Genomic DNA, 13,086 nt, shown 5'->3' with positions numbered 1-13,086 from the left:
GGTCAGTGATGATGTGTGAAGATGCAGAATGCCACTATTGAGCTGGTCAGTGATGATGTGTGAAGATGCAGAATGGCACTATTGAGCTGGTCAGTGATGACGTGAAGATGCAGCATGGCACTATTGAGCTGGTCAGTGATGCCGTGTGAAGATGCAGAATGGCACTATTGAGCTGGTCAGTGATGTGTGAAGATGCAGCATGGCACTATTGAGCTGGTCAGTGATGATGTGTGAAGATGCAGAATGCCACTATTGAGCTGGTCAGTGATGATGTGTGAAGATGCAGAATGGCACTATTGAGCTGGTCAGTGATGACATGTGAAAATGCAGAATGGCACTATTGAGCTGGTCAGTGATGATGTGTGAAGATGCAGAATGCCACTATTGAGCTGGTCAGTGATGACGTGTGAAGATGCAGAATGGCACTATTGAGCTGGTCAGTGCTGGTCAGTGATGTGTGAAGATGCAGCATGGCACTATTGTGCTGGTCAGTGATGATGTGTGAAGATGCAGAATGCCACTATTGAGCTGGTCAGTGATGACATGTGAAGATGCAGAATGGCACTATTGAGCTGGTCAGTGATGATGTGTGAAGATGCAGAATGGCACTATTGAGCTGGTCAGTGATGTGTGAAGATGCAGCATGGCACTATTGTGCTGGTCAGTGATGATGTGTGAAGATGCAGAATGCCACTATTGAGCTGGTCAGTGATGCCGTGTGAAGATGCAGAATGGCACTATTGAGCTGGTCAGTGATGTGTGAAGATGCAGCATGCCACTATTGAGCTGGTCAGTGATGACGTGTGAAGATGCAGAATGCCACTATTGAGCTGGTCAGTGATGACGTGTGAAGATGCAGAATGGCACTATTGAGCTGGTCAGTGATGATGTGTGAAGATGCAGAATGCCACTATTGAGCTGGTCAGTGATGATGTGTGAAGATGCAGAATGCCACTATTGAGCTGGTCAGTGATGATGTGTGAAGATGCAGAATGGCACTATTGAGCTGGTCAGTGATGACATGTGAAGATGCAGAATGGCACTATTGAGCTGGTCAGTGCTGGTCAGTGATGTGTGAAGATGCAGAATGCCACTATTGAGCTGGTCAGTGATGACGTGTGAAGATGCAGAATGGCACTATTGAGCTGGTCAGTGATGACGTGTGAAGATGCAGAATGGCACTATTGAGCTGGTCAGTGATGTGTAAAGATGCAGCATGGCACTATTGAGCTGGTCAGTGATGACGTGTGAAAATGCAGCATGGCACTATTGAGCTGGTCAGTGATGGTGAGTGATGACGTGTGCTAGGTGCTGTGTTTCATCTGGTTTTGGATGATAAGCTATTACATGTACAATGCGAAGGGTGTTTACTCGCGTGTATGTGTGAAGGGAGGGGAGAAGTAACTGAAAAGACGAGTCTACCATAGAGACCTATGAGGCTGAGCAGCAACATCATGGTCATTTTTTAAAAATAATTTATATTGTATTGTTTAGTTTTTTAAAATATAGAAGCAATCAATGCATATTAAAGTATGTCACAGTGTTTCACGGATGTCAGTCAACACGCATATTTCACTCTGATAAGCTCTGTATATATGGAATGACTTGGAACAAGGGGAAATGGTCGCAGTAGAATGATACAATAGCTTCGGGTAGCTTTGTTAAATTTAAATCCGTCTGTTCGGGAGTAACTGCTTTCTGTGTCTTTCCTTGTTTTTATTTTTTTATTTTTATCTCGTGTCGTTTTTTTTTTTTATTTCTTTCTAATCATACCGTAATCGAAAGTAAATAACACAAGACTGCGTTCTTTCTTTTTTTAAAATTCCCGTAAACAATCTTCAGGCTGCAGCAGCTCGGGCGGTCCCGAGCTCATTCACATTGTGGGGTTTATTTGGTCTGCTGTTTCTGCAATAACCGCTGGAGCAGCGCGCATGCGCACTACCTCCCCTTGCTTTATTAATTTTTTATGGAAATGGCTGCCTTTCTCATCTAACCCATCTGCAACTGCTAAATAAAATCCGATAAAAAGGGCAATATTTCAGACTTCAGCAACGGGAATTTAAAAAATATCGACATGCCTGTCGACTGATCGTCACGCACGGATACAGAATGACTGTGTTTGCGATTTAAACAATGGGAGATCTTTCGTTTTTGTATTTAACCCTTTGCATTCCATGATCTGCAAACAAACAAGGTACAGTTTTATTTTTTCTACCGTATTCTGAATGATAACTGGCTGAGGCTTGCTTATTAAAATATTCTCTGTAATATAACAATGCCTTATATATCACACTGCAGTATATCCGGCTTCGCTATATCATCAGAGCGCACCGTTTCTGTAAGGAAGTGTTTGGGTAGTGTTGATATTAACCAGAAACAAAGACCTTTTGTTCGAATATATCCACTATGTCTGTTAAGCAGCTGTATCTGCTGAACAATATCCAAAGAAAAAGGTTGCCCAAATACACGATGACCTATTTCTTTCCACTAATGTAAATGTTACTGTACTACCCCAATACAGAAGGCCGAAGATAATTTCTGCACGTTCCAGAATAAGTCAGCTAAAAAAAAACAGGCCGGACACATCAGTCGAAGTAATTATTAAAACACAGACTCTACATCTGCATATGATTAAGATAACTGCTAAATGAGCATCAATGTGGGTCTTCTTAACACAAACTCTCCGATTTCTGTTTTCTGTCCGTGGTGATATTTCTTGCCTTGTCTATGAAGGTTTTACAGAGTGTTTATTCGTGTTTACATGGAGGCTGGTGCCTCCTGTGTGCTCAGAAATAACATTGCTTTTTTTTTTTTTTTTTTTTTTTTTTTTTACGCGGTCGAAGCATTAGCTGCTTGCTGTACAGCATGTAGCCGCTTCATTGTCTTGGTGTGCTGGGAGTCTGCGCGGAATGCATTCGGTGAAAATGGACATGGTGGTGCTTTGCACTGTGTGTCTGGCCACACGCCCTGTATTGTTAAACACGTTGTTCTGCTGGATTGAGGTTTTGTTGTACAGAACATATCCCACTCCCAGGAAGAAATACACAACTAGACGCACGCAGCGTCCTCTGCATTGTGAACTTCACGTCGAGGGTGGTGCCGTGTGCAAGTCATTGGAACTTGTAATTGTGTGTACTGTGATTGTTCAGAAATCTATTGCTCATGTCGTGATACTGTGAAATATACGTGAAACCGCATACATATTGCTTATCTTGTTATTTTAGTAGCAGAAAGTTATATAAGGGTTCACATTATCAAAGTAATGTCAACTCAATCAATCACTATGCATTGTTGGTGAGTATGGTTTATGTAATGTGTATTATTATGATGACAGGGCATTTCAGAGCATTTTTGTACGTGAACCCTCATATGTAGCTCATTTTAAATGCAGGGTGTTGTTTTGGTTTTTTTTTAGCACCAAGGACATCAAGCCAGTCTATGAAAAAGGTTCATTATGAGAATCTGCAGAGTGAATTGCACAGTGAAAGTGCTCCAGTGCAGCTGCAGAGCGATCCTCTCAAACACTGCTCAAGCCTGTATTGACACACGGTGTCCTGTTTTTCTTTTCAGAGAATGATGCGCCAGGTTGCCAGCAACACCAGCGATTATTGCATGACCAGCAGAGCGTCCTGCCTGGCGGAGGAGGGCCGACACCCGGGCAGTCAGTTTGATCTCTGCACCTCGCAGTCCAGCAAGTTCTACCCCCCTCCGCCCCCTCCTCTGCCCCTGCCCCTGCCCCTGGCCCTGGCACCCCCGCCACACAGCACCCACAAAGCCATGCCCTGTCCACGGCAGGAAACAAACTCCCAGACAGGAGGGGGTAAAAACACAGAGAAGGCCGAGGACTCGAAGAAAAAGAAAGGCCTCGGAAGATCGGGCAGGAGAGGCAGACCTTCGGGGACCACCAAACTGGCTGGCTACAGAACCAGCACCGGCCGGCCCCTGGGCACCACAAAGGCAGCCGGGTTCAAGACCAGTCCTGGGAGGCCCCTGGGCACCACCAAGGCAGCCGGGTACAAGGTTAGCCCAGGCAGACCGCCAGGCAGCATCAAGACTCTGTCACGTCTCTCCAAACTGGGGTATGCATCCTGCAGCTCTGCAGCCTTCCCCTATTCAATGATGCACAAGAGAGCTTTATGTGAACCCGCTGGCAAAGAGAAAGAGCCCAACGAGTAATGCTGCTCTCTCCTGTTTATTTCTGCATTGCTTGTGCGGAGTGCTGTGCAGTCGCAGCGTGTTGGAATAGTTCAGAACTCTTGTGCAGGAGGAGACCGGTCCTCAACGTGCGTGTGATTGATATACACAGGGACTTGTCCTGAGCAAACAGACAAGACGGGGTGTTAGTTTACTCATGACAAGCCTCTCTACCTCTGTGTGTATATCTCTCTATATAGATAGATAGAGATCAATCAAGCACATTGGGTAGTTTCCTGTATTACTATATATATATATCTATCTATATATATCTCGTGTAAATCTATCTGTATATGGCTGGGGAAATGGTTAGCTGTATAAACACATCACTTGTTTTGTTATGCCACAGGACTCTGTTATATGGTTTTGTAACGTGTGTCTCTACTCACATATTTTGCTAATGTTTGTTGTAATTCCTGTCTAAATAATTCATTGTCAAAGCATGCAGACAAAACAAGTGCTCGTGGGATTAAACAAGTGCTCGTGGGATTAAACAAGTGCTCGTGGGATTAAACAAGTGCTCGTGGGATTAAACAAGTGCTCGTGGGATAAAAGGCTTTTCATTTTGGGTTCTCGGGCCTTGCAGATACTTGATCCCTGGGAGTAAATTTCACTGGATGTCAGTTAAAGCAGTGTATTGAATTGAGAATGCACAGAAAGAGTCCTTGAGGATCTTTGTTTTCATGGGTCCTGAGGAAAGTCTCAAGTACAAGGCCAGTCTGTTCAGTGCAGCACATTGACTGCTTGGTTTCTAAAGAGCAGAATTCCAGGCGGGCAGCAATGGGGAAATCTGCTTTGAGGAGTGAAACCCCTTTAGAGAAATGTTAAAACAGGCGACCTCGTTTCAGTTCTATACCCCAGTGTGAGCGACGTGTAACAGGAAAATAAAGTGTGATTTAAGACCAAACGCTGTACATTTATAGTGATTTAATGTTACTGTTCTAAAACAAAGGTGCATATATATATATATATATATATATATATATATATAATGTGTGTGTGTGTGTCTGTGTGTGTGACAGAGAGAGAGAGCTTGTTTTATGTATTGCTATATATATATATATATATATATATATATATATATATAGATATATATGCGCTGTACTCATGATCTGCAGGTGCTGTACCTACTTGATGTTTTGTTTTCTTTTATCAGGTGTCAACATGCAGCTCCACAGTTCAGTAGCGGATCATAGCGGAACTTCACCTTAGCTTCTGTGTCAACAAAAGCCTTTAACTAAAATGAAATGCTGAAACTACAGACCTAACCACGTCCAGTATCCACGCTGGTCATCCTAGACACCACATGGTCCACGGCCGCTTGTTTCATTGTTCTTATCAGAAGTCTCTGTAAGGGTGGGGAGGAAAGCATGTTAGTATTTCTTTTATTTGTTTGTCCTGTGGTGTAGAAGTAGTGTGAGAAACATGGTGTCCTTCTCACCATTGCATTGTGACGCTGAGTCCAGCATCTGGGACATGCACATCGTGGCCGCATCACATTTACTTTGTCTTTTAAACTTCCTGTAGCTTTTCAGTCTTGTGTCAATGTTGGCTTCTCAATTCCTAATGCTGGATACAAACAGGAAGAGTGACCGCTATGTAGAAAGCAACAAATCCACAAAGAAACCCTCTGTGATCATCCATGTGTTTCAAAGAGAAACACATTTTAAACAAATCCACAAAGAAACCCTCTGTGATCATCCATGTGTTTCAAAGAGAAGCACATTTTAAACAAATCCACAAAGAAACCCTCTGTGATTGTGTATTTCAAGGAGAAGCCCGTTTCTGCAGTTTTGTTTGACTCAGAACCAAAGAACCTGCTTGACCTGAGTACTTCTCCCCCTGGAATATCAGGCTGTTACTTGATGCACGTAAACTGTACACAGATGAAGTGTGTGGAAGTGAAGCGGGAGGGGATCTCAAAGCTGGCTCCTCAGTGTGCTTCACTGACAGCTCCAGGAAGCAGCAGCTATGTAACCCTGTGACAGAGCACTCACACCAATGCACCTGGACCGGCCTTTTCTCTACTCAAACGACGGGCCGCGGCGTCAGCGATGCGCCACTCTCCTCGTTTGGCCGTTTGGTTTTTGACGTGTCACTTTTTTAATGGAAAAACACATTTTACAAAATCAGAACTAAAAAATATTAGGCTTAAAAAAGGAGAAAAGAATTTTCTGCAGCTGTTAATGAGTGAACAGCACGTAGGCACGGCTGTCTCTTGTACATTGTATGTTGCACATCTGTATTCTGCATCGTTGTAGTGCTTACAGTATATGTAGCAATTGATCATATTTGATACAGTGTGTATATAACTACAGTATATATATGATTTGTTTTTTAAACTTTATATCAGCACCTGTCTTTACAGATGTAAACTGTAAAGAAGGGTTACATTCATGAGCTGCACATTGCATAGAGAACACCTTGTGCAATACTCATGAGCTGCACATTGCATAGAGAACACCTTGTGCAATACTCATGAGCTGCACATTGCATAGAGAACACCTTGTGCAATACTCATGAGCTGCACATTGCATAGAGAACACCTTGTGCAATACTCATGAGCTGCACATTGCATAGAGAACACCTTGTGCAATACTCATGAGCTGCACATTGCATAGAGAACACCTTGTGCAATACTCATGAGCTGCACATTGCATAGAGAACACCTTGTGCAATACTCATGAGCTGCACATTGCATAGAGAACACCTTGTGCAATACTCCGTTCATGCATCAAGCTCACCTTCTTGCATAGTTTTCCTACAGCCTTGAAAAGGGCACTTTGAGAGTTTTTCGTTTTTCTTCTGTTTTTATATATTGAGTGTAAGGCCCCTCGCATATGTTATGTAAAAGCATTTTTGTTAAGTCTCTTATCATTGAAAATATGTGTAATGATGTATGCTTATTAGAGCAATGTATGTTAGAAATATACAGTGTGTTTGTGAATTATTAAACATCCGATTTTGGTTCAAGTAAATCAGCATGTTCTATAAAAAAACAAACAGGACTTTATTTATGTGCACCGTTCTGACAGAAAGGCAGTTTCTGTCGGAGTGGTTTCTGAGTGCAGTGTTTCCAAGGCTCTGTGTTTGTCTGGTTTATCTTTGCAGATCTGTAGCAGATGGAAACTTTTGAAAGGCAATTTAACAAGACTTTTCAATTGAGCATTTGAATCCATAAAGCCCCTGTTTCTAAAAGAAAAACCAAGGCAAAGCATTACAAGTAAATTACTCTGCAGTAATTTAGCACTACTCCACACTGTAAAGGACCTGATTGAGGTAGAGAACATGTCCCAGTTAGAGCTCCACACACATGCAGTGTATTTACAGATGACAAGTACAAAGCATGCATTGGCGGGAGAGTCGGAGGTTCTGGATGATTGTCAAAGTGTGCAGAACTGTAATGAAAGTTTGGATTTGCAGCTCTGCTCTATCGGTCGTTGTTAAGACAGTAAGAGCAATGCAATAGTGGGAGCTTTAGATTCTTTGCATTACCTTGTCCCCCCTTCCTATTACAAAGCTGCTTTAAAGAAGTGACTCCATTGTCTTTATTAGCAGTCCTGTTGCAGATCCGTGTGGTTCTTTAACTGGGCAGATGCTGATGCTTTAGATAAAGGATCACAGGTAAACTGCTTCTAATCTGTGCTGTGGTTGAAACGTTTAAAAACATGTTTGCCCTTTTAGAATGACCTTGTCTTGCAGATCTCCACAGTGCACTCTGCAGAGCTAACAGCATTGCTTGGTCACAGCTACAGCGTGTGTACATTGTGTATCTATGTCAGGTAAAAACAAGGGCATGGTATGCACTCAACAGTGAGGACCGGAAACACCCACAAAGTCCCATTCTGCCCTTGAAACCAAACGTTCAGGTTTAAAATCGCAAGCGAGACAGGCTTGTGGAAAAAGACATGGGGATAGATTTTATAAACAGCAGCCAACAGTCTTTATAAACATTTGGGAATCAAGGCTTTTACAGATATGCAGGGTATGAAGCTGTGCTGAGCACGTTAACAGCTGATCGGTCCATTCACACACAGATCTGAGCATTTTAACAACTGATCAGTCCATTCACACACAGCACTGAGCATGTTAACAGCTGATCGGTCCATTCACACACAGATCTAAGAATGTTAACAGCTGATCAGTCCATTCACACACAGCACTGAGCATGTTAACAGCTGCTGGGTCTATTCACACACAGCTCTGAGCATGTTAACAGCTGCTGGGTCCATTCACACACAGATCTGGCACAGTGACATTTCTGCACACTGGAATGAAGAAGGGTGTTTTAACTAAAGGCTGTAAGGCAGTGGATCTCAAACAAGAAACTCCTTCTATAAACTCTCCAGGTCCTGTTGAAGCTGTGATGTTTAGTATTCTAACTGTTGAAACTCCTTCTGTAAACTCTCCAGGTCCTGTTGAAGCTGTGATGTTTAGTATTCTAACTGTTGAAACTCCTATAAACTCTCCAGGTCCTGTTGAAGCTGTGGTGTTTAGTATTCTAACTGCTGAAACTCCTTCTGTAAACTCTCCAGGTCCTGTTGAAGCTGTGGTGTTTAGTATTCTAACTGCTGAAACTCCTTCTGTAAACTCTCCAGGTCCTGTTGAAGCTGTGATGTTTAGTATTCTAACTGTTGCATTACATTCTCTTGGACTGTTCCACATACTCTACCTTCAGTATCAGCTCTATTAGGCTAATGCTATCTGTGTGTGTGTCTGTCTGTCTGTGTGTCTCTGTCTCTGTGTGTGTGTGTGTGTGTGTGTGAATATTGACACGACTGGAAGTGTTCTTAAGGGTTCATTTCTAAAAGTCGCCATTCTTCTTCCTGCACCATTTTCTCTGTTCCCGACCCAATTAAACTCTTTCCACGAACAATGACGACCTCTGGTGGACAACGTGAAGTACTACAAGCATTCATAACTTCGTTATAAAAAAGTTCAAACGCAGCATTTAGGCTCTCGTTTATAAACCAAAGGCGTCAAGTCTATGCTGAACGTGGATTTTGCTAATTTGCACAAATAATCAAATACATAAATACCGGTACTTCTAAAGAGAAATGATCTGTATGCTTTGTGTTTCAAATCCCCAAGCTGCTGCAGCAGCTGCAGTCTACCGTGTGCGTTCATCACATGACGTGACAGAGCAGACTGCCAAGGAAAACGACACAGCGTCATAGTTTATTAACTGCTGCACACCTTCTCTGAAACACTCGAGTTTTAGAAATTCTGCCACTTCTTTTTGCGCGACCAACGAATGAAACCGAAATAAAGACAAATCCAGCGAGGGCGTATCCTTACAGCTGCAGCAATGACCCGGAAATAGAAGCAGCGCAGGTTAGACTCAATGGTACTGTTCTCTGAAACGCTCTGCTCTGGAAGCTGTTGAAGTGTAATGAAGAAGTAACTCGTTTTCAGTTATTTATTTTATTTATGTACAGTAGCTGTTATGAACTTGGCAGCGGGGATTAGGATATTTTGTACATTATTCGTTACGCTTTACGTTTTTGCATCATCACGTCAGATCTTAGCTGGTACCGGTAAGTATTGCTCATGTAAATACTTCTATTATCAGTTAAAATTGTGTATCTACTTTGGCCAGTATTTCGTAATCGGATTAAAGTTATGTTGTAACGATGCAACGAGCACGTTGGTTTTGTTATACAAAGGATAATGATAATAATAATAATAATAATAATACAGCAGGTTTTGTTGAAATTCTGGTCCGGTCTCTTTCATGTCTAGCCGTTTTGTCCTAACCCAGTCTTGTGGATTGAAACCCCCGATGTGATTGTTTGAGGATGGTCTGTCCGGTTGTTCGCACTGACTTTTGCTTTGTGTTTTGCACACGTCTTATTTCCAGCTGAGAATGAGGGCCCTGCAGAATTTCCTTCAGCAGAGGAGTCCCATTTAGAATCCGGGCTGGAAAACCTTCCCAGGTTTGTGGATGTCGACGACGAGCAGCCTTTATTTAAAGCCCAGGGCGCTGTGCAGTTTAAGACCGCTGAGATTGCAGATGCAATGCTGGGGACAGAGCAGGCAGCCTCCTCGCAGCTGGGGCTGCTCTCACTAATCCCAGGAGATGCGGAGGCTGACTCGGAGGCCGGAGACGCTACTACCTGCAAGGCTCACGAGACCTTGGCTTCTTTAGCACAGTCTTTTAATGAGGACAGTTCGGAAGAGACTGAAATTGTTAGGCTGGGAATCGTGCATGCAGAAGAAAACAACGCAACTGAAACAGCAAAGACGCCTAAAGTGAACTGTGCAGAGAGAAATGTAACCGTGCTGGACAGCCTCGCTGTGCAAATTCTGAATGCTTCGCAGGTAGGGAGCAACAACAATAAAACACTACACTTTGCAGCAGGTGTGCCAAAAAACAACATTATTATCATAAAGCAAATCTAGAGTGTATGAAAATGAAATACGCATGTTTGTTTCCCTGTAGGATCTGATGGAGTTTCTGAATGCCAATGGCAGCGAGTGCTCCCTGGTATTGTTCTACACCACGTGGTGTCACTTCTCAGCTACCCTGGGTCCTCACTTCAACGCCCTGCCACGTGTGTTTCCAAGTATGCACTTCCTAGCACTGGATGCCTCCCAGCACAGCAGGTAACATTAGACATCGTTGCTTGTGCACTGCAGACTCCCAGCACAGCAGGTAACATTAGACACCGTTGCTTGTGCACTGCAGACTCCCAGCACAGCAGGTAACATTAGACATCATTGCTTGTGCACTGCAGACTCCCAGCACAGCAGGTAACATTAGACATCGTTGCTTGTGCACTGCAGACTCCCAGCACAGCAGGTAACATTAGACATCATTGCTTGTGCACTGCAGACTCCCAGCACAGCAGGTAACATTAGACATCGTTGCTTGTGCACTGCTAGCATGTGTGCTGTACAAAACATTTATACCCTTTTTGTATATTTAGTCTCTCCACTAGGTTTGGCACAGTTGCTGTTCCCAACATCCTTCTGTTTCAAGGGGTGAAACCAATGGCCAGGTTTAACCAGACGGAGCGGACCCTGGGAACGCTGAAGGCATTCATCATGAACCAGACTGGTTTGTACAATAGAACAGTATTATAAAATAAATGGGATTGAGAGCAAACACACTTATTGTCACCCATTACCCCTTAGCAGCTGTCTACTGAAATATAGATGTATTTATTCCAAGTACAAAAACAAAACAAAATTCGGCTATACTTTTTATGCTTGAGGACAGAAGCTTTAGGATGCTCAAAGCTAGAAGATTGGGAGTCCTGTTGTGTATTCCTAACTGTGCAATACAACTTGTGTGATTGTTGCACGGGCCACAACTCAGCAGTAGGTACAATAAGATCTGCTCATTGAGAGCTGCAATGAGCGGATCTCTGAATCACACTGTCCACGTGTAACGAGAGCTGCAATGAGCAGATCTCTGAATCACACTGTCCACGTGTAAGGAGAGCTGCAGTGAGCAGATCTCTGAATCACACTGTCCACGTGTAACGAGAGCTGCAGTGAGCAGATCTCTGAATCACACTGTCCACGTGTAACGAGAACTGCAATGAGCAGATCTCTGAATCACACTGTCCACGTGTAACGAGAGCTGCAATGAGCAGATCTCTGAATCACACTGTCCACGTGTAACGAGAGCTGCAGTGAGCAGATCTCTGAATCACACTGTCCACGTGTAACGGGAGCTGCAATGAGCAGATCTCTGAATCACACTGTCCACGTGTAACAAGAGCTGCAGTGAGCAGATCTCTGAATCACACTGTCCACATGTAACGAGAACTGCAATGAGCAGATCTCTGAATCACACTGTCCACGTGTAACGAGAGCTGCAATGAGCAGATTGCTGAATCACACTGTCCACGTGTAATGAGAGCTGCAATGAGCAGATCTCTGAATCTCTGAAGCAGATCTCTGCAATGAGCAGATCTCTGAATCCAGCAGCTTGGACCTGTTTGCTGCTGGGAGGTTTCAATGCGTCTCCTTTGTGCTTGCAGGAGTAGAAGGCAAGGCTGAGGAGGAAGTAACCGAGGAAGACCTGTCCGGGCCCCTACCCAGCGTCCCTGTCAGGAGTATCGACTGGCTCCTAGTCTTCTCCATCATGTTTATTACAGGCTTTGTGATTTACGCGGTACTGCGCACTGACAGCATCCGCTGGCTGATGCCCGGGCAGGAGCACGAACACCAGGACTGAAACGAGAGCATCAGTTAAACTGGATGCACTGTGCAACTCCTTCAATGATGAGCCAGCTGAGGAAGTCAAAATCAACCCAATAAAATGTGTTACAGTGCAGTCAAGTCATACAGAATAAGCCTGCTGCTTTTTCATGGTGTGTTTGATTTGCTGGGTGCTGCTACACAAATAAATGTTGTTTTAAAGGTGTCTGTGTTTCCAGTCTCGTAACATGGCCGTTTACCTCCTTCTTAAATACAGGAATCATGAAAAGGTTACGTCACACAGTATAGAAATATCCACACGGTTTGGAATTGGTGAGTATGTGTCTCCTCCAAGACTGCATACCTCAGGATCTCCAGCACCTTTAAACCAGTGCTAAAAAAACCTTTCTAAAATATAGAAAGAACACATTGAATTTGCAGAAAGAAACACTGACCATGTGACAGATCTATTTGGTCATGCATGCACACCATTGATTACAGGAGAATGAGGTTATTGGCTTAGGTGTGTTTCTTCAGAGGAAGTTCAGTGGAGTCAGCGCGGGTTAGGTTTAGGGTTAGGAGTTAGGGCTGTATGCATAGCGTGGGGTACAGTGCTTTACATGCCTATATTGAAGCATGTTTACTCTGCAGGGTGTGCAAGACCAAGACCTGCTAGTATTATCTGCATATCTTATTCAACATATTATATTTAGGCTTTCAAGTAGATAGAACATCATTCAC

The 13,086-nt window shown here is 43.5% G+C and overlaps 2 protein-coding genes across 3 annotated transcripts; both read left to right on the top strand.

Moving 5' to 3' along the window:
- Positions 1-1,919: 1,919 nt before the first annotated feature.
- Positions 1,920-7,172, top strand: LOC117431009 (UPF0461 protein C5orf24 homolog). Of its 2 annotated transcripts, XM_034051581.3 has the most exons (3): positions 1,925-2,194; positions 3,571-4,079; positions 5,351-7,172. In XM_034051581.3, the coding sequence occupies exons 2-3, from the start codon at positions 3,574-3,576 to the stop codon at positions 5,388-5,390; spliced, it is 546 nt and encodes a 181-aa protein (XP_033907472.1). In that variant the 5' UTR covers positions 1,925-2,194; positions 3,571-3,573; the 3' UTR covers positions 5,391-7,172. The 2 variants fall into 2 exon arrangements, with proteins under 2 accessions (XP_033907471.1, XP_033907472.1); XM_034051580.3 differs by lacking the exon at positions 5,351-7,172 and having other exon boundaries at positions 1,920-2,194; positions 3,571-5,101.
- A 2,098-nt stretch (positions 7,173-9,270) lies between these two features.
- LOC117413130 (thioredoxin domain-containing protein 15-like) lies at positions 9,271-12,571 on the top strand. The gene is made up of 5 exons (XM_034021885.2): positions 9,271-9,731; positions 10,055-10,515; positions 10,637-10,800; positions 11,124-11,254; positions 12,186-12,571. Exons 1-5 carry the CDS (start codon positions 9,641-9,643, stop codon positions 12,380-12,382), a joined length of 1,044 nt encoding a protein of 347 aa, XP_033877776.1. The 5' UTR covers positions 9,271-9,640; the 3' UTR covers positions 12,383-12,571.
- Positions 12,572-13,086: the final 515 nt, after the last annotated feature.

This window comes from Acipenser ruthenus, chromosome 23 (assembly GCF_902713425.1).
Source record: "Acipenser ruthenus chromosome 23, fAciRut3.2 maternal haplotype, whole genome shotgun sequence".
Lineage (NCBI taxonomy): Eukaryota > Metazoa > Chordata > Actinopteri > Acipenseriformes > Acipenseridae > Acipenser > Acipenser ruthenus.
The sequence above is the reverse complement of the archived record's forward strand: the minus strand, read 5'-3'. Positions and strand labels throughout refer to the sequence as shown.